General features: G+C 42.4%; 1 protein-coding gene across 5 annotated transcripts in view; it reads right to left on the reverse strand.

Moving 5' to 3' along the window:
* Positions 1 to 26,418, reverse strand: part of INPP5K (inositol polyphosphate-5-phosphatase K) — a 129,860-nt gene that overhangs the window by 55,034 nt on the left and 48,408 nt on the right. For 4 of the 5 annotated variants that reach the window (XM_029612979.1, XM_029612976.1, XM_029612978.1 and 1 more), the window contains 4 exons: positions 25,285 to 25,460; positions 12,371 to 12,482; positions 8,664 to 8,773; positions 8,008 to 8,034 (listed from right to left, as the gene is read on the reverse strand). In XM_029612979.1, the coding sequence (XP_029468839.1) occupies positions 8,008 to 8,034; positions 8,664 to 8,773; positions 12,371 to 12,482; positions 25,285 to 25,460 (425 nt within the window). The remainder of the gene's footprint in view (positions 1 to 8,007; positions 8,035 to 8,663; positions 8,774 to 12,370; positions 12,483 to 25,284; positions 25,461 to 26,418) is intronic. The other variant, XM_029612977.1, reaches the window with a different exon arrangement.

Below are 26,418 nucleotides of genomic sequence, written 5' to 3' on the forward strand. Positions count from 1 at the left end.
AAGGGGGCCAAAGAGGTGGATAAAGTGACAGTAAAAGCCAGAAAGATGCTTGGCTGCATAGGGAGAGGAATGCTCAGCAGAAAAAGGGAGGTGATATTGCTCCTGTATAGGTCCCTGGTGAGACCTCACTTGGAATACTGTGTACAATTCTGGAGACCGCACCTTCAAAAGGATATAAACAGGATGGAGTCAGTCCAGAGGGTGGCTACTAAAATGGCCAGTAGTCTTTGTTCTAAAGTATATGGGAATAGACAAAGATCTAAACATGTATAGCCTAGAGGAAATGTGATATAGAGGAGATATGATCAAAACATTCAAATATCTCAAATGTTTCCATGCACAGGAGTTGAGCCTTTTTCAATGGAAAGGAGGCTGTAGAACAAGGGGTCATGAAGTGAGGGTAAAAGGCGTAAGGATATTACGGGCACCGCACACCTAAACCTAAACTCGCAACTCCGACCTCACACATCACAAAGACCTATCAGATTCAACTACAAAGGTTCCTTATACGCTCCCCCGATCAAAACTTCACGATCTAAACGAGCACTTTCCTCAGCTGGGCCCACCCTCTGGAACTCATTACCACCGGATCTACGCCAAGAAACCTGTCATATAACTTTTAAGAAAAATTTAAAAACGTGGCTCTTCCGGCAAGCATTTCCAGAATCGCAGGAACACTCTGACACGGGCCAAAGAGCAAAAGAGTAAAATTAGTTCACTACAAGTTCCATGACCACACCTCAAGTTCCACGACCGCCCACACCTCTTCAAGGCCCGATTACACCTCATCTGGACAACCCACTTACAACCCACTTGTAGTGAAAGCCACCTCATCTGGACAACCCACTTACAACACACCTGTAGGGAAAGCCTCCCGCGTGGATGCACTAATTCTTTAGTTCATGCATTACTGATATCTAAACACATAAACATTGGTCACTGTTCAGCTCATCATTTATTTTTAGTTATCTCCACATGAATCCACGTTATTTGACAGCCCACTTGTTTGATTGTTCCACTTGTGGATGCATTAATTCTTTAGCCCATGCATTACTCATAACCAGGCACATAAACATTGGTCCCTGATACCTGTATATCCCAAATTAACACATCATTTATTCTTAGTTATTCTCTACATGTTTCACGTATCATAACGAGTTACTGTTGTCTTTACATATATATTTTATACTATTCTATTTATTATTTATTTTATTTCAAGTTAGTTATTTACACCATTATCTATTTTATTACATGTTATTTACTATATAGATTCTCGTCATTTGATGAGTCACTGTTGTTTATTTAATATTTATTCTCATGTTCTGAAACTCCGTTTATTGTAACGCCTCACCGCGATTGTTTTGTTTTATGTAAACCGACCTGATTTGATATTTGTATCGAGAACGTCGGTATATAAAAATGCTAAATAAATAAATAAATAAAAGGCGGTAGACTCAGGAGTAATCTTAGGAAATATTTCTTTACAGATAAGGTGGTGGATGTGTGGAACAGAGCCTCAGTGGAAGTGGTGGCGATAAAAACAGCATTTGAATTCAAGTTAGCATAGGATAAATACAGGGAATCTCTAAGGAAATTATGAGAATTATAATGCTAAATTAAATTGGATGGCTGGGCAGTCTGGATAGGCTATACGGTCTTTTTCTGCCATCATGTTTCTATATTTCTATGACATTGTATTCCTTCCATAAAACCTTCTCTCACAGAAAATTATGTAAGCTATCAGACCTCATACACAAGTTGAGAAATTCATTTTGAAACAGACTTAGCATAATCATACATGCAGTCCAGTTTTCTGAAAAAGATCTTTATGTGATGCAAATTCAATCTAACTTTTAGTGACAAAATTATTCCCACAATTTAAAAAAATTAATACATTTCTAAATGCCTCCTTTTGAGAGACTTTCTTCTTGACATCAATTACATATATAAAAAATCCCCAGTCGTTGTGAGACCAAATGTCCAACAAGGGCCCCGTTTTAAAAAATTGTGTCAGGACACAACCAAAGACAGAACAATTTTCTAATGGCGCTGAATGGGTAACTTTTTGGTTCAGATTCATTTTAAACCTATCTGCTCATAACACATTGACAACTTCAAAATCTAAGTCAAAATATGAAATTATTTAAAGACATAAGGCCACAACTATTTAGATTTAGACATATAAAGATTTAGACATATAAGACTTTGTTGTGCCATGTATATTTTGCTCTTATGTTTATGTTTTAGCCATGTATATTTTGCTCTTATGTTTAAATGTTATTCAAAAAAAGTTATACAATATATTACTCAAAAAAGTTCTTTGTTATATCTAATTGCCCACAAGCAAGCTTATTCAACTGTTCTCTGTAAACCGATTTGATTTACATATAATGTAAGAAGATCGGTATATAAAAACCATAAATAAATAAATAAATAACTATGATGCTGTGCATTTCAATTATTTTACAAACTGCTGGATTACAGTCCTGGTTGAATGACAACAATTGTGCTTTTCTCTGAACAAATCTTTGAACACCTGACTAGTAGATTCCCACCTATACCTTTGGTATCTGTTATAAGTTTCAATGATTTATTGAAAGCCCATCTTTATCAATCCCAACACAATTTTAACAGGTGGACTGCAGCACCCAGGACCATGTAACTCAAGACATTCAATCATTTATTAAGTTGTAAACCATGTAGCAACTAGAAAAAAGTTGTTTTATGGTGCCATTTCTCCAGGGTATTATTTTATACATATCTCAAAGAAGTAAGCCTTTATATAGATGGACAAAACATTTTAAAATATACCACCTCAACATGGAAAACAGTTCTGCAAACAAAACAAACAAACTGGAGCAAGATGGCACCAGCTAGCCACTTTAACGCTGAGCTCCTACCCAGCTACTATTCCATGGGGTAGCGTTTCCAAACCTATCCAGTTGGGTATTCAGAATTGCTACAATGAATATGCATAAGATAGATTTGCATTTTCGTTATGGATATCCTGAATTCCCAACTGGTTAAGTGTGCCTCCAGGAAAGGGTTACAAAACACAGCCATGGGGGAAAGCTCGCTCTTACTCACATTTTGATTTTTCTCTCCTTTTTCAAGTCTGAGAAAAGCAAGCTTTGAACTTGTCTGCCTCTGGACTTGGCCATCGAGTTGCACGTGGCAAAATGAAATCGCGCACACTCGAATGTGCGAATAGCTGATTTTAAAGACACACGTTTTAAAATTACTGGGTCCATGTGCGTGAGCCCTCAAACGTGCGCACTTGTGTGCCCGCATGCGGGTCTTAAAGTTTACCTCTAAGAGTCTTTACCATCTATTATGAATGGTAATATTCACCCTAAAAAAAAAGGAACTTTATTTTTGAGCGACAGTCTGTTTCTAGGGTTATGCAAGTTGGAACAAAAGAAATTTTTCTCTTTGAAACTGGATGGCCTGCTATTAGAGTTCAGTTTAATTTACTCTGTCTTTGTAAATGCAGAATTAAGTATCAGAAACTTGAGTACATTTTCTGGAAACCAGATCAACTTTTCACTTTTATACAGAAGGAAAAAGGAGCAGAATCTAACTCGCCCTCTTGAACTCTATCTCCGAGTCTCTTCCTACCTAATTACTTATGTATTTTGTTCTCTTATTGTTGACTTACTCTGGGAAACTATTATTTGATGTAATAGTTATTTTATCTTATTTTTTTGTCCTTTGCTTGTGGATTCTGCCAATATCTTCAGGTTATGCATGTGTCTTGATATATTGAAGACTAACAACATTTATTGAACTAGGGAAAAAAAAACCCCCAAACAGAACTGTATGACTATTCACGGCCTGAGGAAGGAAGCCCCACCCTTCCTTTTACAGAAAAACTGCATCATGAATGCACTTCAATTCACTTCAGAGACAATCATGTCTTTCAGGGGCAAATGTTCAGCAAGATGCTTAGCACCGAGATATATTTTTTTAACTACTAGCACAACTACCTATATACTCAAATGGGAAACATTAGTATCATCACTGCTGATTGCCATTGTATTGAATAAGAACATAAGAACATGCCATACTGGGTCAGTCCAAGGGTCCATCAAGCCCAGCATCCTGTTTCCAACAGTGGCCAATCCAGGCCATAAGAACCTGGCAAGTACCCAAAAACTAAGAATATCCCATGCTACTGATGCTAGTAATAGCAGTGGCTATTTTCTAAGTCAACATAATTAATAGCAGGTAGTGGACTTCTCCTCCAAGAACTTATCCAATCCTTTTTTAAACCCAGCTACACTAACTGCACTAATCACATCCCCTGGCAACAAATTCCAGAGTTTAATTGTGCGTTGAGTAAAAAAGAACTTTCTCCGATTAGTTTTAAATGTGCCACACGCTAACTTCATGGAGTGCCCCCTAGTCTTTCTATTATCTGAAAGAGTAAATAACCGATTCACATCTACCCGTTCTAGACCTCTCATGATTTTAAACATCTCTATCATATCCCCCCTCAGCCATCTCTTCTCCAAGCTGAAAAGTCCTAACCTCTTTAGTCTTTCCTCATAGGGGAGCTGAGGGGTATATTTGGCACACTCAGTATTTCTTCAATTTTCGTACATACAATTTACATATTTCCTGCAATAGGGGTAACGTCCACTTTGTCAATATAAATATTTTACAACCTGCGCTTTTTTTGAACACATTATTTAATCCTCATACATCCAGGAAATATTTCAATTATCTAAGTGCTATTTTTTTAACACTCATATTACCGAAAGTTAATAGCACACAAGAACCATTTGGGTCCCCATTCTTCCCCTTTGTAGCTGCCAACTGTGCCGCCATAGATCCTACTTGATCTCTGGTCCTCTTCCTCCCTCCCTTGTCCTTTTGTGTCTCTCCTGTGCATCGTGTCACCATTTTGGCTCCTACTATCTCTGATGGAAATCTGTTTCATTATCCATTCTTTTGGCAGAATTATTTTCCTGCATTCCTTCTGGGCTTCCCTCCTTTCAGCTTAAAATGACAACAAATGTTTAAGCTTTTCAGTCTATGGGAAAAGTTACTTTAAGGGGCTGGCCCAGTGGCAGTGCTGTGCTTTGCTAGGCAAAGGACCAGGTTCTCTGCTACCAGAGTCACAATGCAATGACACCTACGGGCCAGATTTAAGACCCATGAATGCAGGGAGCCATTCTGGGCTAAAGTAAAGTAAATCCAGAGGGAATCCATAATATATCGGGCTTGGTAGTGTGTCCGTCAGTGCTCGCGCATGTTCCCCAGCCCGCTGACAGATGGCGCAGGCTGCTCCCTGGCCGCCTTGGAGGCTCAAACACGCCAGAGGTATGAAGGACAGCGGCCATCGCGGGGACAGGTAGAATATAGCAGCGGAGACCCTGGCATGCCGCAAACAGAGCACGTCCCGTGGCACACGCTCCGTTCGTGGCGAGGATGAAGGTCTGGTGCGCCGTTTGCGACGAAAATGGAAGGCCCCCAAGTGCCGTGATCGGCGTGTACCCGGGCCTTCATCTTCACCGCGAATGGAGTGTGTGCAGTGGGACGGGCTCCGTTCGCGGCATGCCAGGGTCTCCGCTATTTTCTGCTCAAGGCGAAAATGGAAGGCCCCTGTGTGTCGCAAACGGCGCGCCATGCCTTCATCTTCGCCGCGAATGGCGCAGGTCCCGCGGTATGCCGGTGAGAGAGAATGTGTGTGTAAGGGGGGGGGGGGGTGACAGAGAGCATGGTTGGTGAGAGCGGGGTGGGGAGGCTGTGAGAGAGAGACTGGGAGGTAAGAGGGTGGGTGGGGGGATGCTTGACTGTGGATTTCAGAGAGAGGGAGATGCCGGTGAGAGAGAATGTGTGTGTGTGAGAGAGAGGGGGTGTGGGGGAGTGCGAGAGACAGCTTGGTTGGTAAGAGGGGGAGTGCGCGGGATGCTTGAGTGTGGGTTTCAGAGAGGGAGCCTATATGAGGGGATGTTTGTGTGTGTGCCAGAGAGTGAGGTAGCCTGTATGAGGGTGTGTTTATGTGGAAGGGACACTCTTACAGTGAATTTCTAGGGAAATTCTGCTCAAAATAAGAGCAGATGTGCCAATAAAAAGGCTCGCCGCCCGGGTGTAGAACAGATACAGTTGCTAGTATAATATATAGGAAAAATCCCCAGGTGCTTGTGAATGAAGACTCCTGGTGCCAGATCTTAAGTCTGCCTCTGAGCTGTGAGTGAACAGGATGAAACTGCCAGTTTAAAAAAAATAAATAAAAAACGCAATCTTCTGATGAGTTGAAGTCTGCTAGAAATTGTTTTCTCATCTTTTCTAAACGGTACATAGGTCATCAAGTCTCTCCATCCAAGGTTTATATGCAGGCCCTGCAGAATTCGGCACTAAACTCTTTAAAATTCTACATCTATGATTAATAACTTTCCTTATTGCAGCTTAAATTATTTCTCACAGATCAATGCTATTAAATTATTTTCAGACATGAAATGCTGAATTTTGCAGAATTTAAAAACTGTGCTCAGAATTTTCAACTTTTTGTTAGGGTATTTTTGCACAGAATTTCCACAGCAGTAAAATATGCACAGAGACAGATGTGGACTTACAAGATTATTCCTCTAACAGAATGACTCCATGAAAAAAAATTCTTATGGTTAATGTGATGCTGGTTTTGGATTTAAAATTTATGACTTTGTTATGATCCCAAGTGTAGCTCCCTTGGATGTTTTTGGAGCAGTTTCTCGGAGATGGCACAGAAAAAACAAGCTAATGGATCACCCCATTGTTTGAAGATATGTCATATTATTCACAGAAAAGCTCATAATGCAGACAGAAAAGTAGTCAGAAAAACTGGAGCACATGCCACAACCTAGGTGGGATAAGTTAGTAAAATTGTTAGTGTTGAATCATTCATCAATAGATCAATACTTCCTGCTCTCTCAATTCATGATTAGAATTTAGAGGGAAGATACAATGAGTAAGGAATCAGCAATACCTCAACAAGGCAGTGCCTTCCTTACACCTTCTGGCCTGCATGTTCATTTCTCAGCCATGCTCCCAGCTGCCGGCTCTCCATTTGCACGTGCCGTGCACACCCAAATGGTTTTTGCCTGCCTGAAGCTCATCTCTTTCTAAATTCAGAATCTGACTCTTGACAGGAATCTGCTGCCATCTTTCATGCAGAGTTGAAAGAAAACAATTTCATAGCTAGCGTATGTTCAGGAATTCATCCAATGTGGCCTACTCATTCACATACCTGGGAACTTTGGAATCCTGCTCACCCTGAGATTTCTCAAGATTAGCAGGGGGAGGGGGCGGCCAGTTATCACCATCATTAATTATCATTCATATATTCATAATCGTTGTTTTAATCACCAATTCTTCACTATTATTCAATCAATATAATCAGTATCGATATTTAATATTAATCAATTCATCAGGCAGCCCAATGAAACCCTGCCCAACCCACCCGCCCTGAGTTGAAAGTGTGCTCTTACTGTGGTGTACATATAGTCATCGTGTTTGCCTTCTTATAGTGCTCTCGCTCTCTCCCCCCCCCCCCCCCCCTTGATTGAAGCCATCCGGGCCGCCGTGTGAAAAGCTGGGAGGCATGCGGCGGCCCGGAGATTTTATCGTCCTGCCCGGAGACCTGGAAATTTGTCTAAATTTCCAGAGTCTCTGGGCTCAATCCGGAGAGTTCCCAGGTATGCTCATTCATTTGTAAAAGTCATACAACAGGCAGATGGCAGAGTTAAGAAACGTTTTACAGGCCAAGGAGGAAGCAATTTTAGCAGAAGAAAACTGTTGCTATTTTGAGAGGTGAGTTTTCTAGCAAAGTTACGAACAAGGAATCCTAAACATGCAGCATTTCTGCTCTGCTGTATGTACAATAAAACCATGCTTTCTGCATAGTCTCCCACCCCATGTAAAGCTCTATATCTCATTTTCAGCCTCCACCCCCACTTCCTGACCTATGAAAGCAGAGAAGAGACCCTGAAATGTTACTATATGGAGGGAGTCAGAAGCTCTTACTTAAACCAAAACAGTGTCTTCTTTCCCCTGAAATATAAACAATGATTAATACAACCATTTTTAAAGGCGGCAGCACCAGATAGTGCTTACCCGGCCCAACACTACCCAAATAAGCATAGCCCTCTGCCAGATCCTAATCTTTACATGCGTGCCTTTTATCATACAAGACTCCCACACACCAACCCAAACTACTGTCCTATTGCAGTCAATCTTATAATCTCAGTCATCTCTCCAGCACAGACCCAATCACTCTTTACACAGCTCTCATGAGTACCCTCAGAACTCAGAGACCATGGGGGAGAGCTAATTTCAAAGCCACACACTTAAATAAACTGGCCTGGCTGGAAAGTAACCACTTCAATGCAGCTAAAAAGTCTGCCCAGGTTCACAATGCATTAGAAAGAATTCTTTTGAATGTGTTTTGATCAGATGAGTAAAACAGCTCCCATATTTGCCATGTAAAAAGAATGTGTCACCCATATGCAGATACTTTTAGCATGCATATTATATGAGAATTTGAAAGTTTAGCAAAACATATGCATGGTGGAAGTTACTGAAAATCATCCCCATGTACTTTAGATTCTGAGTTCTGGAGAGCAGGAACTAATTGTCTTCTATCAAGCTTTCAATGCATGCAAACACGTAGCAGTCCTTACCTTGTGTCATACGTATTGGACTGCAAGTCAAACTTGTAGGTAGGTTTAAACTGCAGAGGACCCTCCAGAAACCCTTGGAGAAGGACCTTCTTTTTCTTTGCAAGGTTTAACTATGGAAATACAACAGACTTTTAAAGGGTGAGATATGGAAGGGCATACAAAGCAATAGGTACCCACAGCAGTTTCCGTTTGGTGGTTTTGATTTTTTAAGCCACCATTTCAAATATTGCTCAAGGTGGCCTACAGCCTTATTAGTATTCAGGTACAAGAAGTCCTGCCCCCAAACAGCCTGCTGTAATAAGACATGAGTAAAAATTCTGCAATGAACTTCCGTATATGTTTTCTTCACTCACGCACTGAAAGAGAGTGAACTGTGGATGCAGTAAGCTAATGGTATGTTAACGCTTTGGGAGTTTACAAAAAGCGCTAAGCAAAAATATGCTTAGTAGGCATAAACCATATTTTCTGCACATTTTTACTCATGTTTGTGCATACGGTTTTTGTTCACTGTTAAATCGAGAGTAAGTTTGTGCACACAACCGAGACCAACTTATTACTTTGGCCTGTGAGTACTTGAGGTAATGGGAGATAAAGTGATTTTCCCCATGGTCACAGTAAATATCACTGGGGGGGGGGGGGGGGGGGGGGGGGGGAAGTCTGATTTTAACCCTGATTTCCTCAATTCTTAGCCCATTGCTCTAAACCACCCCCGTTCAGCACTCTTGCTCCTCTCCCCACTCCGATCCTCCACCCAAAACAAAAGCCAGAGGACAAAGGGCAAGTAATAGAAGTAGGCCATAGTTTACTGACACAAATACCTCACTAGAAAATTTGGGTTTAACAAAACACCTTTTCAATACAGCATAACATTGCCTACAAGATCACCATGCCTAAGTCAACAACAATTACTACCTAACAGAAAGTGACTGCAGGCAGCAGTGCTACTTGCCATCCTCTAAACCAGGGGTCGGGAACCTTTTTGGCTGAAAGAGCCATGAACGCCACATATTTTAAAATGTAATTCCATGAGAGCCATACTAACTACAACCCCCCCCCCCCCACCCTCCTGACGCCCCCCAAGACCTCCAAAATTCATTTACTACAACCCCCACCCTCCTGACCCCCCCAAGACCTGCCAAAAGTCCCTGGTGGTCCAGCGGAAGTCCGGGAGCGATCTCCTGGACTTGGGCTGTCGGCTGCCAGTAGTCAAAATGGCGCCGATGGCCCTTTGCCCTCACTATGTCACTGGAGTCGACCAATGGCGGCGGTAGCCCCTGTGACATAGTAAGGGCAAAGGGCCGTCGACACCATTTTGATTACTGGCAGCCGACGGCCCTTTGCCCTTACTATGTCACAGGGGCTACCGCCGCCATTGGTCGACCCCAGTGACATAGTGAGGGCAAAGGGCCGTCGCGCCATTTTGACTACTGGCAGCCGACAGCCCAAGTCCAGGAGATCACTCCCGGACCGCTCCTGGACCCCCGCTGGACCACCAGGGACTTTTGGCAGGTCTTGCGGGGGGTCAGGAGGGTGGGGGTTGTAGTAAATTAATTTTGGAGGTCTTGGGGGGCATCAGGAGGGTGGGGGATTTTGATAGATTTTTACTTTTTTATTAAAGATTTGTCTGCGAGCAGATGCAGCCATCAAAAGAGCCATATCTGGCTCCCGAGCCATAGGTTCCTGACCCCTGCTCTAAACAAAGCCCAGTGATCATCAATCTGCCAGACAGGATGTGGCTGATTCATCCTAGACTTCCAGCCTGCTGTACAGAGCCCAGCTTCCAATAGCAACATCAAATTAGAGAATACCTTCCTCCTTGTGCCGATATTATCAAATAGAACACCTTGGTCTTCCTCAGTGGCAGTGCCCAAAGAGGACAGTGCGTGCTCCAGAGTCCATGTCTGACATTGTATTGACTATTAGTTTTGCTGGCTACTGGATCAGGAGTTATTTTCTAAAAGTCTTCCCAAGCAGGAGGATGAGTTTTCATGCACCAGTCCAGCAGCCTGAAGGGACTACAAGGGTCAATTTATAAACTGTCCAGCTGCTATAGGTGCATCTATCCCCAGGCCACTTCTCAGGGTAGGATTCTGCAGAAAACCTAGTTGCAGCCTTTCTCCCCAGCCCTTCCAAATAGGCCCACCAGCACCAGCCTCATCAGGGAAAGGAATAGAAAGCCTGGCTGGCCATTAATGGTACTCTATTTCCCAACAGGTGCTCTTCATAAAAGGAGACAAAGCAGCTGAAAAGGGTGTAGGAGGGGAATGGGTAAAAAGGAGGAAGATACCAGAACGTACAAGTGATGACTATGACGGTGATGCCTCCCAGCTGCTCAGTACTAACCAGCTACGGTGGAACAGTACAGAAAAGGCTTAAAAGCCCTACCACCACCACGAGAGCCAGTTACACTTATTAATGCCAAAAAATGTAATGTGGCAGTATGCAGGCACAGGGATGAAGAATTCTGACTAGATCTGGACATACAGCATATACATGTAGGGGAATCATTAATCTAATAATCCATATAGCCTAGCCATCAACAACCATATACATAAATGTTCCACAGTTTTGTTTTTATTATTTAACACATATCGATACTTAAATGTATACCAGTATACCATTTACATTTATTTATTTAGAAACTTTTATATACCGGTATTAGTGGGGACATCATACCGGTTTACATTTGAACAATGAAGGATTGAAATTACATTTTAACAGGGAGAGTGAACTGGGAGGGGGGATAACAAGGCGCAGAGTGGAAAGACAGAGTAACGTAACATTAACAGGTCTAAATAAACAGTATAGCCCAGCAATGGCATTACAACAAGAAGTAAGATGGACAGACTAGACAGACATAAACAAGTGTTTATGTCCGTCTAGTCTAGTCTGGATATTGTATTTAGGAACATAATGTTCCTAAATACAATATCCATCATCAAAATACACATATGGATTGATATGTGTTAAATAATAAAAACAAAACTGTGGAACATTTATGTATATGGTTGTTGATGGCTAGGCTATATGGATTATTAGATTAATGATACCCCTACATGTATATGCTGTATATTATCTTTAGTAGGGGGGGTAAGATATGCTCTCTGTGTTGTAGGTCTGGACATATACAGATACAGAAATCTGGACTATAACAACCAATAAGAACTATAAAGGCCTTAACCATTAAGCCTCTTGCTTCACTTTTTATGCAACTCCAACATTACTCTCTGCATCAACGGAAGGGGGGTGGCAGGAAATTCAAATCAGTTACCAACAAGGGCCCTGAACTTGGTGATCGGTGAGACAGATAAGTATGGGAAAATAAGTGTGGGAGCTTGCTGGGCAGACTAGATGGTCCATTTGGTCTTTTTCTGCCGTCATTTCTATGTTTATGTCCGTCTAGTCTGTCCATCTTACTTCTTGTTGTAATGCCATTGCTGGGCCTCAACTAGTCTTGACTGGCAACCCTTAGATCTGACGGCAGAGGGCTTGCTTGCTGGGGTGTTCCAGCAGGTTCATCATGCCTCTGTTTTCACTGTCTCTGCCCAGCTCCCAGACTGTTGGACCAATAAGGGCTAACCCTAATGATGGTGGCTTCTGAAGAAAACCTCTTGAGGAAAATCTAGAAGTAACTAATCAGATTCTTCCACATCTTGATGAAAATGAATCCTAAATATGCAACAGAAATGAAAAAGGGAAAGACATACCTGATCCTTTTCCCATAGCAGATTGAACTGTGACTTGTTTATTGCCTCTCGGACAAAGTGTATTCCATAATCTGCAATTCGGAAATTCAGGTCGCCAAACCAGAAAAGAACACTTTGGACAAAAGCAAACAAAGAATTTCAAGTTCGGGATTATTTCTGGCATGCAATCCATCAAGAGGATGCATATTCATGGCATAGCATAGCATGGCATAGCATAGCATAGCATGGCATAGCATGATTTGAGAAGAAACAGACAGACAATCAGATATTCTTATATAATCCTTTAACCAAACAGAATTCCAAAATAATTAATTTCAAAAACATGCTGACAGCTCTAAATTGGAAGTCCTTCAATGATTTCATGCACTGATCATGCATGATGTCTTCCAAAGGAAAGAGGGGAAAGAAATATCATTTCTCTGAGGCAAGCAGTCCCCACAAGTAGATGTCATCAACGGAGCCCAGGAGTCCTTAGAAGCTTCTAGAGCTTTCCTCATACTCTCATTGAACACATAACATTTGTGCTTCCTTCATAAACCATGAATTCAAAGCTGTTTTATTTAGTATATTTGATGTACCGCCTACATTAAATATTCACAAAGAAGGGGAATTTTCAAAGGAGTTACGCATGTAAAAGTACATATATCATAGCAGTTTTCAAAAGCCCATTTATGTGCATAAAATCCAAATGTGCGTAAATCCTTTTGAAAATTATCTCCTAAATAGTTAACAATAAAATAACTTGATTCCCCATCCAAATCCAGTCCTCAAACCAATACAGAATCATTTTATCACATAAACCAACCAACTACCCCCAAGTTTACAACTAAGGGTGAAATATAATAATCAATATTAAAACAGCCCTCAGATAGTATGGCCCCCAGCCCCACTCAGAACTAGGCCTGCCAGTATTACAAATCTAAACAAATATATATATACTCCCTCCCAAAGTTATAATAATGCCTTTGGGCTCCTTTGGTGGCCCTAAAATGGCTTACAACATAATAAATTTAAGTAAAAACAATAAATAGCAAAATACAATGCAAACAAGAATACTAACTATCAGATCATCATCATAACAGTAAATACTTTTCGGGGGGCAGGGGGAGTGATGTCAATTTTGGACGTGGCAGCTTAATCCCTGCGCTCTATACAGATGCGATTTCAAAAGCTTGTAAAATACAAACCCAGCGACAGCTTAGTCAAATACAGAACACCAACCAGTGCAGGATGTCATGTGGGAGATGGCTATGAGGTGGAAAATGGGCAAAATAATGTCTTACTTTGGTTCTGGCAGCGAATGCCTGAAATACGGGAACTGCGTGCAATCCACAGAGCAGCAGGCCTCGGGAGTCAGAGGCAGAGAGTGTGGTGGGAGCACGGAACAGCGTGGCAGGCACGGCATTGACGCCGGCAGACTTAAAATCATGGTTTCATGATTTAAAGAGAGACCTGGTGGCCAGGAAAAGTGAAATACTTGATACGATAACAGACCTAAAAGGAGAAATTGCAGAGTCTGGAAGCAGGATGGAGGAGCTGGGAAAAATGAGTGAAGGAACACGTGGGGCAGCTTTTGGCACTGAAGGAGGTTGCATCTGGCCTTACAGCCATGCAGGCAGAACTGTTTGAAAAAAAAACAGAAGAGTTAGAGAACTGCTCCAGACTCAATCTTAGGCTGCAAGGAGTGCCCAAATCTGACACTGCTGCAATACCGCTGAAAAAAAAGTAAGTGAAGCTTTACTTAATCAAGGGAAGCAAGAGGGCAGTGACTCCATACTATCTGCACTGAGAGAGTAGACCTGGCATTGGGGCCTGAGAAGGGAGATTTACCCAAAGACATTATAGCCTGCTTTCGGGACTTTCTAATTAAGGAAAAGATGCTGGCTAAAGCAAGAGTGACCTTTTTTTCCTGAATGGGAGGATCTCAAGCTGGCCATCTACAATCATCTAGTGCAGGGTACACTCCAAAAAACGAGGTGAACTGAGAGGGGGAAATGTGAGATACAAGTGGCTTTTGCCTTTTGGGCTTCTCTGTACAATGAGTGGCATGAGCTACAAAGTTAAAAATAGGGCGGCGGCAGTACAAGCCATGCAAAAAGCGGGTTTGGATGTCACTGGGCTGCCACTGGGAGAACTGAAGAAACCAACAGGAGTTTCAGCCTTCGTTAAGTGGCAGCGTGTCCAGCAGGGAAAAGTAAAACTTAAGTAGAAAGAGAACCGTGAAATACAAAGCTGAGGAATTCATCATGGAGGATCAAACGTCCTGGCAACAGATTCTTAAGAACATAAGAACATGTCATACTGGGTCAGACCAAGGGTCCATCAAGCCCAGCATCCTGTTTCCAACAGTGGCCAATCCAGGCCATAAGTTTTTGGGTACTTGCCAGGTTCTAAGTCTATTCCATGTTACTGTTGCTAGTAATAGCAGTGGCTATTTTCTAAGTCAACTCAATTAATAGCAGGTAATGGACTTCTCCTCCAAGAACTTATCCAATCCTTTTTTAAACACAGCTATACTAACTTACTTTAAAGTGCAAGGTTGGAGGACAGACTACTTATTACTTTGCTCTTAAGCTTCTTGCATTTTGGTTGGTGGGTTTTTTATGTTATGTTTCTGCATTATTGCGATAATGTGTGTTAAAGAAGTGGGATAGGGTTGTTCCCCAATAGGAATTCTGTCAAAGACGACAGATGATAGGCTCGGGAGGTGGAGGGAAGGTGAAGGATTAGTTCTCAGGAGAGAGGGGAAGGGGGGACACTTGGTGGGAAGGGAGGGGTGGAGAGAGAGGATGCATGAGATGAGTAGGCCTATAGAGGGTCGAGAGGAAACAAAGTGGGATGGGTGGGATGAAGGTAGGGACAAAGTGAGAGATAGGATCAGCAGCTTGGATTGCTTTGAATGGTAAAGTCATTAAAGACTATCAGGCCGGTGGAGCGCACTGTTAACCGGCATTTGGACGCGCGTTTTCGATGCGCTAGCTTTACCCCTTATTCAGTAAGGGGTAATAGCACGTCGAAAACGCGCGTCCAACCCCCCCCCCCCCCCGAGACTAATAGCGCCCACAACATGCAAATGCATGTTGAATGCCCTATTAGTCATTCCCGCATGATACAGTAAGTAAAATGTGCAGTCAAGCCGCACATTTTACTTTAAGAAATTAGCGCCTACCCAAAGGTAGGCGTTAATTTCTGCCGGCGCCGGGGAAGTGCACAGAAAAGCAGTATAAACTGCTTTTCTGTGCACCCTCCAACTTAATATCATGGCGATATTAAGTCGGAGGTTCCAAAAGTTAAAAAAAAATTTTTTAAATGGGCCCACGGCTCGCGGGTTGAAAACCAGACGCTCAACTTTGCCGGAGTCCGGTTTCCAAACCCGTGGCTGTCAGCGGGTTTGAGAACCGACACCGGCAAAATTGAGCGTCGGCTGTCAAACTCGCTGACAGCCACCTCTTTTTACCACGGGCCCTAATTTAAATAAATTAACTTACTGAATCGCGCACACAGGAGAGCGGCCTGTGCGCGCACCGGGAGAGCAGGCGCTTGCCCGCTCTTCCGCAATTTTTACTGTATCGGCACGTATGTTACTCCAGCATATGTTTAGGTCTGTGGTAATGGGTTATTTGTGGGACTACCAGAGAAAGTTCTTCGGGTTCTGCAGATGATGCAAAATGTGGTCGCTAGGGTGAAACAAGAAAATACGAGCCTATGACCACAGTGCTTAAAAAGCTCCATGGGCTCCCCATGGGCACAATTTAAAATGATGGTACTTGGGCCTAGGTTGCTCTACTCTGAATATAAGTGTAAAACTGCTAACAAACTACAGCAATATGAGCAGAGGAGATCTCTGAGATCAGAGGGTACAGGAGTGTTGCATTTACCTGTGAATCAGGAGCATCTTTTGCAGATGTCTCCCCCTTTTCTGTGGAATGTGCTTCCAGCAGTATTAAGGAAAGAACGAGATGTGAAGGTTTTTAGAAAACAGTTGAAAACATTATTATGTCAGATTGTTTTTAATGCTTGATTTGTGTTTTTACATTTTTATGTATGTTGCTTTGGATACTGCCCTGGACTACTGTATAGGAAGTGGCAGGATATAAAATGTTTTAAATAAATTAAAGTGATGATGTCTAAAATAGTAACTCTGAATGTGAGGGGTTTGAACATCTCGGTAAAGCATAAGTAACTGCATAGGCACAGGCAGACATAGCCTTTACCCAAGAAACACATCTACGAGTGCAAGATGAAAAATTATTGAAGAATATAAACTACACATATATATTGTTTACCTTGTCAAGCAGAAAAACAAACATGGGAATACTGCTGTACAAATCATTAAACATGGAAAGCGAAAGAATGAGGAAGGATAAACAAGGGAGGTATTTGTTTCTAAATCTGGTCATAGAGGGACAGAAAGTAACACTGGCAAATATTTATGCACTGAATCAGGAGCAGGGAGCGTTTTGTTTTTTTTGAGAAGGTAGCAGCTCTACTTGCATCTTTTGCAGAGGGCCCGGTGATTCTGGGAGGGGATTTTAATTTGACAATTCAGCCCGAACTGAATAATTCACATTGTTCCATCTAGTCACAGGGAGGGCAGAGGAAAACACTGCTAGGGATGCTGGAAACCTTGGGCGAGGTGGATGTGTGGAGAATGTGGAATCCAACAACAAAGGATTATAACCTTGTTTTCAGCTCCCCACTGCACTTCTTTAGAATTGATATGATATGCGTGAACTCGTTTAATGGGGCAGGCGGTTAGGACTGCAACTGAAGCCAGAGTTTGGATGCACTACTCCCCAGTATGGATAGCGCTTAGAGACTTTAGCCCCTGTACTCCTATGACATTTTGGAAACTGAATGATAGCCTATTGAAGGATGAGATGATTTGCCTTAAAATTCAAAAAGATACAAGAATATATATATGCAGCTAGATGACACCCTGGAAACTAGCCCTTCCATATTGTGAAACTATTTGAAGTGTGTATTAAAGGGAAAGTTAACTGGGTGGGCCTTGCAGAAGAAGAACGATAGACAACACAGGGAGAAGGATTTACGCAATGAGATAGAAATACTGGAGAGGAGTCACTGGCTCTAAAAAAAACCCCAAAAAACAAACAAAAAACTGCAGGGCAGTTAGAACGGGTGAGGGCACAGCTGAAGCAACTACAGATGGATACAATTCATTTTCAGATGCTTAGGGCAAAGCAAAGTTATTTTGATTGTGGAATAAGGCATCCAGGTTGCTGGCACTCAAATTGAAATAGGTAACACAAGCGCATGTTACTAAAACTAGAGATGACAGGGGAAACATCATAGGAGATCCAGAAAAAATGCTGAAGAGGTACAAAACGTTTTACCAAGACCTATATATGGCAGATAAGCAGATAAAGAATTCACTGAATATTTGGAAGGGGTGTCCTTACCTGCACTCAACCCCGCATAACAATAGGGAAATATTGGAACTTGAAATGCAGATGGCTATTAAAGAGCTTAAGCCCAATTAAGCCCCTGGTTTTGATGGGTTTACCAACAGTTTTTAATAAACAGTTTGCGGGCCCTCTTGATACCTCCGCTGACTTGTTGAAAAATGGAAACCTCCCACCTTCAATGAAGGTGGGAGGTACTACAATGCTGTCCAAGGAGGGTAAAGACAGACTGATCTCTTTATTGAACATCGACGAAACGTTGTTAGCTAAGATACTGGCAGACAAGCTGATACATGAAGACCAGACAGGGATCATTACAGGAAGGAGAACCTCTGATATCAGATGGGTATTAAATGCAATCTGGGCAGCACAACAGAGTGAAAGATCATCATTGTTATTGGCAACAGATGCTGAAAAAGCGTTTAGAGTTCATTGGGATTTTATGTAGTAGATATTAGAGAAGGTGGGAGCTGTTGGTAATGTCATCACCTGGATAAACAAATTCTACGACACACCCCAGACGTGTTAAAGTGAATGGGGGTATTTTGAGCCCTTTGTTTTGGAAAGGGGGACTACATAGAGGTGATCTCTCTCCCCTCTACTCTTTGCATTAGTAATGAAGATTTTTGTATAAAGGGTAAGAGATAATCAGGATATTCAAGTGGGAGGAGGCCACTATAAGATATCACTATTTCCAGACAATATTCTGTTTACATTGGTAAATCCAATAAAGCGTTACTAATTTTGAGAGTATGCTAGAGTGGCGGGATTTAAAGTTAACATGACAAAATCAGAGACATTAAATATTAGTGTGCCCGGTGGCCTGAAAACTGAAGAAAAATTTCCCTTTCAAATGGGCTCAGCAAAATATTAAGTATTTGGGCATACGAATCTCCACAGACATCCAGCAGCTAGTGAGCCTGAACTACTCCTTTGTGCTTAATAATTAGTTTATTCCATTTTTGCAAATCCAACCTGACATCTCCTGGTTGGGAAGAGTAGTGCCTATTAAAATGAACGCCTTACAGAGAATGGGATATCTACTCCAAACACTTCCTATAGCGATATCTGGAAAAATGTTAAGCCAAAGGACATTTTTGGAGTTTATATAGTGTCATAAGGAGTCTAGGATTTCATGGAAAATACTGTTCCTACCAAGGGGGTTGAGCTGGCTTGGGGTACCTAATGTAGAAAAATATTACAAAATATCACAGTTGCATGCTGTCATGGAGTGGCATGAGGGACCTCAACAACGTCAATGGGTAGATATGGAGCTACATTTTTTTGGGGCCCAACCATTTGCATTATTATTTGTGGTTAGTAACTGAGCAGGATGAAGAAGAAAAAAAAAAAAAAGGGTAATCAATCCCTATTCTAGAGACATAGAGATGTTGTGCATGCTTTGGGATTAACTGTTCTGGGGAAAACACTCTCCACTTCTACCAATAAAATTTAATGAGAAGTTTCCAGTGGGAAGAGAGGAGGGCCAGCTTTTAAAATGGGAGAAAGAGGGACTTATAAGGGTGGGCCAATTACTTGACTGGCAAGGATGGATAATCATGAGGTGTTAAAGGAGAAGTTAAATTTGACAGAAGTGGATTACAATACCTACATTAAGTTTCGACATTATGTATGGCAAATAGTGGGCCAACAGAGTGCTATTCTGTACTGCTCCCTCTTTGAGAAATATTACAGTAAGGGTCCTTTGCATAAGGGTTTCTAACCAAAATGTATAAGGAACTGATGCAGCCAGGTCAGGAGAAATTTAAGTATAAACTAGCCTCGGAAAAAGATTTGACATGTACAATTGATATTGATACCTAGGAAGATATACCTAGGGTTGCTAAGATATCTATTAGTACGCATTGATTGGAGTACTCATTTAAAATGTATTAGCAAAAGTACTATACCCCTCAGAGACTCAGGAAAATCTACAATACCAATAGATATTGGAAGGTGTGTGGGGAAACAGGGTCTATGGGGCACCTATGGTGTCCCCTTTTGGGAAATGGTAGTGCAATTGATTAATAGAATAACTAATATATCATTGCAATAGGATCTGATGACTTTGTTATTTCATGCTCTCATGAAGAAGGGAACAAGAGACTCTGAGAGATTAATTATTCAAATGTGTGTGGCAGCATAGTGTGAAACTGCAGCACACTGGAAAAGAAAGAAGCCAGAGAATAAACTATCATTATACAAAAGACTATGGGATACTTATCACATGGAGCAGTTATCAGCTTGAAAAAGGTTTTATGTTTCTTCTTTTGTCTGGATATGGTCTTTGTTCCAGTATTGGAATCAACATCATAGTTCCTGCTTCTTGAACACTTGATAGACATAAGGGCTGGATAAAGAGGGGTAAGGTGGGAGCTGGGGAGGGGAGGGAGGCATCTTAGGGACAAATTAATGGGAGCTTAAAAGAATGCAATGGTTGACTTGAGGTTGCATGGGAATCTCCCAGCATCGTGTTTCAGTGGGGGACGATGCTGGTGCTTCTCAGGTAACTTCTAATGCCAGAACTGATGCTACGGAAGCCTTTGCATATATTGGGTGGGAGGAGTGGAAAGAGCCTTACTCCCATGATCCCTATTGATGGATATCCTGAAAACTTGATTGGCTGTGGGGTCCCCAGGACACATTTGGGAAGCCCTTCCCTAGATCCTCTTCTCCTCCCCATAGAAAGTTCACCCAGCTTTTTGTTTCTTTTGTTATAAATAGGCCTGCGATTACTGTAACCAAATGCACACTAATTGGACTGCATCTTCTATCATACCTAGGCAAGCCTGTCGCTAGAAGGGCTGTCAAGATTCATAGAGTTACAGCTATAGCAGCATTGGCGGCCCACTTGAAATCAGCCTCCAATGTTGGAGATCTGAAAGGCTGAGACATGGGAGTTCAGTCCACACGTTTACATCACATTCTCATTTGGACATGGACTTCTGATGCAACAGTAGATGTGCTCTGTCTGTCTTGCAATGTCTCTTTGAGGGGTAGAAACTAACTAAATATCCCCTAGGGTCCATTTGGATTCATCAGGTTTCCCACTGGTGTTTGTTTTTCCCCTTTATGTTTGAGGGCAAACCATAGCTAGGAATTCTCACTTGTGGATTCTGTTGTACTACTTGTCCTCAGAGAAAGTAAAGATGTTTACCTGTAACTGATATTATTTGAAGACAGCATGATATTTCACTATCAACAAGAGATCTGGGGGATCTGGGGGATCTTTTGGATTCCCATCTTGCTATGTCCTCACACAAACTTGATTCATTCAAGGTATTTTAAACTTCAGATGTTGAGTCTTCCAATTTTAGGTTTGTCCTACAATCATTACAACTGTCGAGTCTTGGAATATTGCAGTTCCTTGTTTCTGGGCTCCCAAATTCTTTTCTACGACCTTTATAGCTGCTCAGCTATGAAACATTTGATCACATTACTCCAGTTTTGGCAGCACTGCAGTGGCTTCCTTTGAGAGCATGGATTGATTAGAAGGTGATGATGTTGATGCATAAACTGATTAACAACAAAAAAACATTATGGTTGGGTTCAGCACTGAGAGTCTATACTCCATCTAGATCTCTCTGCTCCCAACATAAGGGTTTGGTAGAAATTCCATTTATTAAGAATGTACATTTGGGTGAGAGTAGAGATTGTGCTTTTTCCAGAACAAGTAAGAACACAGAGGGGTAGATTTTATAAATTTGCACGAGCGCGAACAAAAGTACACTGGATTTTATAAGATACGCGCATATCTTATAAAATCCGGGGTCGCGCGCGCAAGGGGGTGCACATTTGTGCAACTTGTGCGCGCTGCCTGTTCCCTCCGAGGCCGCTCCGAAATCGGAGCGGCCTCGGAGGGAACTTTCTTTCCACCCCCCCGCACCTTCCCCTCCCTTCCCCACCCCCCCCCCGGCCCTATCTAAACCCCCCCTACCTTTGTTGGCAGCCCGATGGCGCGCCATCACCCGACCCAGGAGCTGGTCCGGAGGCCTCGACCACGCCCCCAGTCCCGCCCCCTGACCCCGGACACACCCCCTCCCCGTCCCTTTTACGAAGCCCCAGGACTTGCGCGCGCCGGCGGCCTATGTAAAATAGGCGCGCGAGTGCCCTGCGCGCGTAAATACGGACGGATTTACGCGCGCAGGGCTTTTAAAATCCGGCCCAGAGTGAAATAGCTATCTTTAAAAAAATCTCTAAAGACGTGGTTGTTTCAGCAGGATTTGGAAGGGAATGTTAACAAGGAATCTTTCTGCATGCAGTTTGAATAGAATCCAAGTCAGAAATACAGTGTATTGTACTTCATACTTTATGTATGTGATTTTACGTTGGAAACCACAGTGAAATTATTGTGAGTGGTGGTATAGAAGCATTTTACATAAATAAATATCAGTGCACAAAGACTTCATCTGCCCTCCCTGGGCATTGGTCTCTGTCTAAAGCTTTTTGTATAGGACTGAAGGAGGAGCTTGTGACAGTAATGCAGCTCATCCCACACATGCTCAATGCGAGCTTGAGTAAAGCTCTACAAGACTCTGTTGATGACATCACCCTTTGTGTGGACTCTATCCTGCTATCCTCAGAGAACACCTGCTACAGGAAAGTAGCTGTCCTCTCAATTTGTATTACAGTTGGCTGAAGTCACTTCCCATCATATTAAACAAGAAGCTCCATGCAGAACCAATAGAGCCTACTTTATTTATCATAGACATAAAATCTATCTAAAAAAGAAATAACTAACCTTGTTAGGATACCTTTAGATCCAGACATATTGAAAGTTTTGTGTGGATAGGACAACAAACATGAATGCTATTGGGATGAGGGGGGAAAAGACACAGCAATCTCCTAAGACTTCCCTTCAGAAAGAAATCTAAAAACTGAACAGTTTTCCAGGAAGAAACAAACAAGGAAGACACTACACAAAGAGATGGAAAATACACAGTAAAGAGAGCTATTCAGAGGTCAATATTAAAAGGCATTTATCCCGATAACTCAAAAATTACCTGGATAAATGGCAACATTTGAATATCACAAACACTTTTCAAACTAAATTTTATCTGGCTAAATCATCATGCGGGTAAAATTTAGGGGCATTTCAGATGCAGACGTGAGTTAGTCAGGTAACTTATTCAGCTAACTCTCGAAGCCCCAAGGAGCAGGATTAAAGTTATTTTAAAAATATACAGCTACATAAGCACTGACAAATTTTTAAAAAAATGTCCAAATCCTAACCCCTTTCTCCCCCAAGCAGTATATAAGTTCAGGCTGAGCCCCACAACCCTCCTGATATTAATTCTCACAGTAGTGAGCCGAAAGGCCCTAGAAGGCAGGCCAGTTCCCACCTCCCCCCCCAATTGGCAATTCTAAATGTAATGTAATATTCAAGGGCCCCCCCCTCCTCTCCTCGATCCCCCCCGACCTCTCCTCTCAAGCAAACCCCAAGCTTCCTGCCCCTGCCGGCACTCAGTAAATGGCCAAGACCCTGGGGGCCATGGTACAAGAGTACTGCTGCTGCTGGTAGCACCAGTCACTTGCGCTGCTACAGTTAAGGCCACGCATGATGCCGCTGGGAAAGGTATGCCTGCACAGACTCCCAGCCAGTCTACGGGCTTGCAGTCTAGTAAAGACAAAGACACACGACAAGAGTCTGGGAGAAGCATATTTACTGTAGCAAAGTGCTTAGAATTTAAAAGCAGTTTCAAAACGGTGATTAGGATCCGGCCAGAGAGGGAACATGATGCAGCAACTCAAGAAGTCATAGGGCACAGCAAGGGGGAAAGAGCAGGGTTGGGAGTTGGCAATGGAGGAAGTGGGCTCAGAAAAGAGCAACCTGCCTAATGAATGGAGGTCATGAGGAAAGGTGTACGGAGAGAGAAGACAGGTAATAAGGAGCTATAGAGGGAATGCGTTAATAGGCAAGTAGGAAATGTTTGAACTGTATGCAGAAGCAAACAGGGAGCCAATTTAGTGACTTGAGAAGTGGTGCTAAATGGTCTTACTGATATGAAAAAGATAGATAAGTCATGCAGCTAAATTCTGAATAGATTGCACTAGAAAAAAAGACCAATTAGCAGGGGGCCTGCAAAGAACAAGTTGCAGTAGTCTTACGGGGGAAGTGATGAGAGTGGATGAACATTTTGGTAGCAAGCTTAGAAAGGAAGGGGTGGGTTTTAGCAATGTGACAGAAGAAATACCAACATACTTTAGCACAGTTTTGGATGGGTGTACAGAAAGAGAGCGGCATTGAAGATGACCCCAAGTTTATGGGCCAAGAGAACCAGAAAGATGAGAGTGCCATTCACAGAGGAAAAGGAAGCGGGTTTTGGGGAGGGAGACAACAGGTCCAAGATGGAACTTCTTAAGCTTAAGGTGGCAGCGGGACATCCAGGCAGAAAACCACTCTTACAGCAAAGTTAGGAGCTTAGGCTACCTGTGTTGCTGCCAGGAGCGGTGCACTTATACTATGGCCCTGGTGGCCTTGGGCATTGAGTGGGTGCTGGTGGGGGGTGGGGGGAGGGCACTCTCCTACATTACACATTAGACTTGGAATCGCCAAGTGAGGGAAGTGGGGGGAACTTATTTACCACTCAAGCCTCCAGCACAGACGTTTTTCTTTTTTTAAATCTGTCAGCACGGTATACAGCTACATAAGCTTAAATGTATCCGAGTACATGTATTTAGATTTCTTTAACCTATTCAAACACAGCCGGTTAGATTTAAAAGGTATTCAGCTAAAGGTAGCTGGATACGTATTTGTTGATATTCCTGCTTAATATCTCGGATAAAGTTATCTGACTAACTTTAGCCAGATAAGTTTATTAGTTTTCCCGGGTTTCTGAAAATTGGCCCCACAACGTCTGAGATAAACAGCCATGTAAGTATAGAATTCATTTTGCTGTAGGATTTTTTTTTTTATTTGGCAGGCAGCAGGGAATCCAAGCAATCATAACTGGTGCTGAACTGGCACCATAGGAAGATGATGTCCTAAGTGTAGCCCAGGATAAGTATAGCTTGAGTAGTGGCTGTACAAGCTTCGCCATTCTCCCCTGCCAACGTGCCTCAACCCTACTGAGAGGATAATCCAGCTTCCATCCCCAATCGGTCTTGGCATCTCAGCTGAGACTCCCAACAAGAATGGCGATTAATGAAATTTGTTAATGGGGAAGGAGGACAGAGATGTAAATGCCTACTGGGAAGTGAACTGAGACCACTAACTGATTTCATATAAACCACCAAATGACTTTGGATCATTAGCAACTTTAGTAAGAACTGAGCTAATGACTTAGAGACAAAAATGTAGTAAAACCTGTACTACTTTACTTCAACCTAGCGCATGGATACACAAAAAAGGGGAAGCAGCAAAGCAGGGGCAGAATCCATACTAGACTCTAAATATTTCACAGATGTGCCTAAGAAAAGCTCAGCCGCCAAACAAAGACCAGGAGTGTAGAAATTACACAAAAATAAAACCAAAATTGATTTGCTCACTCATGATCTAGGAGGTCTGGAATGGTCTTTCCTTCAAACTGTTGCTCTTCTAAAATTCTCTCAAAGTCATTCATTCGCTGATTGACATTTTCCATGTGAGCTGGCAAATGGCAGTTCATGAAGCAAACCATGTGGCCATAGACGGACATGCGAATGGTAACCCCGCCTTTGTTTCCCTTATTGAATCAATTAAGAGAAACACAGATTCTGGTTATTTTCAACCTCTCCTGTGCACTATAATTCAAATAAAGGAGCATACTTTCTGAGATGCACACACGCCTCTGTGGTCCATGCATATGAGTGGATGTTAAAAAAAAAAAAAAAAAAACCAAACAAAAAACACCCTGATCAGAATCTTCATGACCCTCCAATATATCCTCTGAGCTGCCTATCGATAAGACACTAAACAGAAGAGTTATTAGGAGGGGATAACACATGAACAAGCACACGGCAATCTCATAAAACTTCTGGCTCTGCAAAATAAGCTAATCAAGTTTACACCACTCCTCATTCCCTGATACACACACACGAGTCCACATTCCCCATTCACTAAAGCATGCACAAAACACACACACACCACTCATTCCCTGACACACCAACATTATTCTTCATTCCCTGATGCATGCACACATAATCCCCACTCCTCATTCCCGACGCAGATACACACACACACACCACCCCTCATATTCTCTGATGCATGCGCACGCACACACACTCACAGCTCCTCATTCCCTGAAGCACACGTCTCTATCCTTTTATTCTTTTTGCACTGGCAGCTTCCTCCTGCTTCTTCAGGTTGCCAGCTCCATAAAGAATCAGCCTCTACTGGGGCTCCAACCCCATGAGCATTTATTCACAATTACCCATTGCTTTTTTTACTCTCTCCATCCATCACAGCAACAGTCCTCAGCAGAGGCCACAGACAATGGCTCCCTCTGCACCGTGAAGCTGGCCACTAGCCTTTGCTTTTGTTTGGCTTAGCTATATAACACCAAGAATCCCTATGCTACCCCCATGAGGACTGAACAGTACTGCTAGAGTATTCCATCCTGTAAAATTTATTTTATTTACTGGTTTTTACTGGTTTTATACTGGTTTTATACACCGTCGTTCAGTATTCTATCACAACGGTTT

The sequence above is a fragment of the Rhinatrema bivittatum genome, chromosome 8, assembly GCF_901001135.1.
Source record: "Rhinatrema bivittatum chromosome 8, aRhiBiv1.1, whole genome shotgun sequence".
Classification (NCBI taxonomy): domain Eukaryota; kingdom Metazoa; phylum Chordata; class Amphibia; order Gymnophiona; family Rhinatrematidae; genus Rhinatrema; species Rhinatrema bivittatum.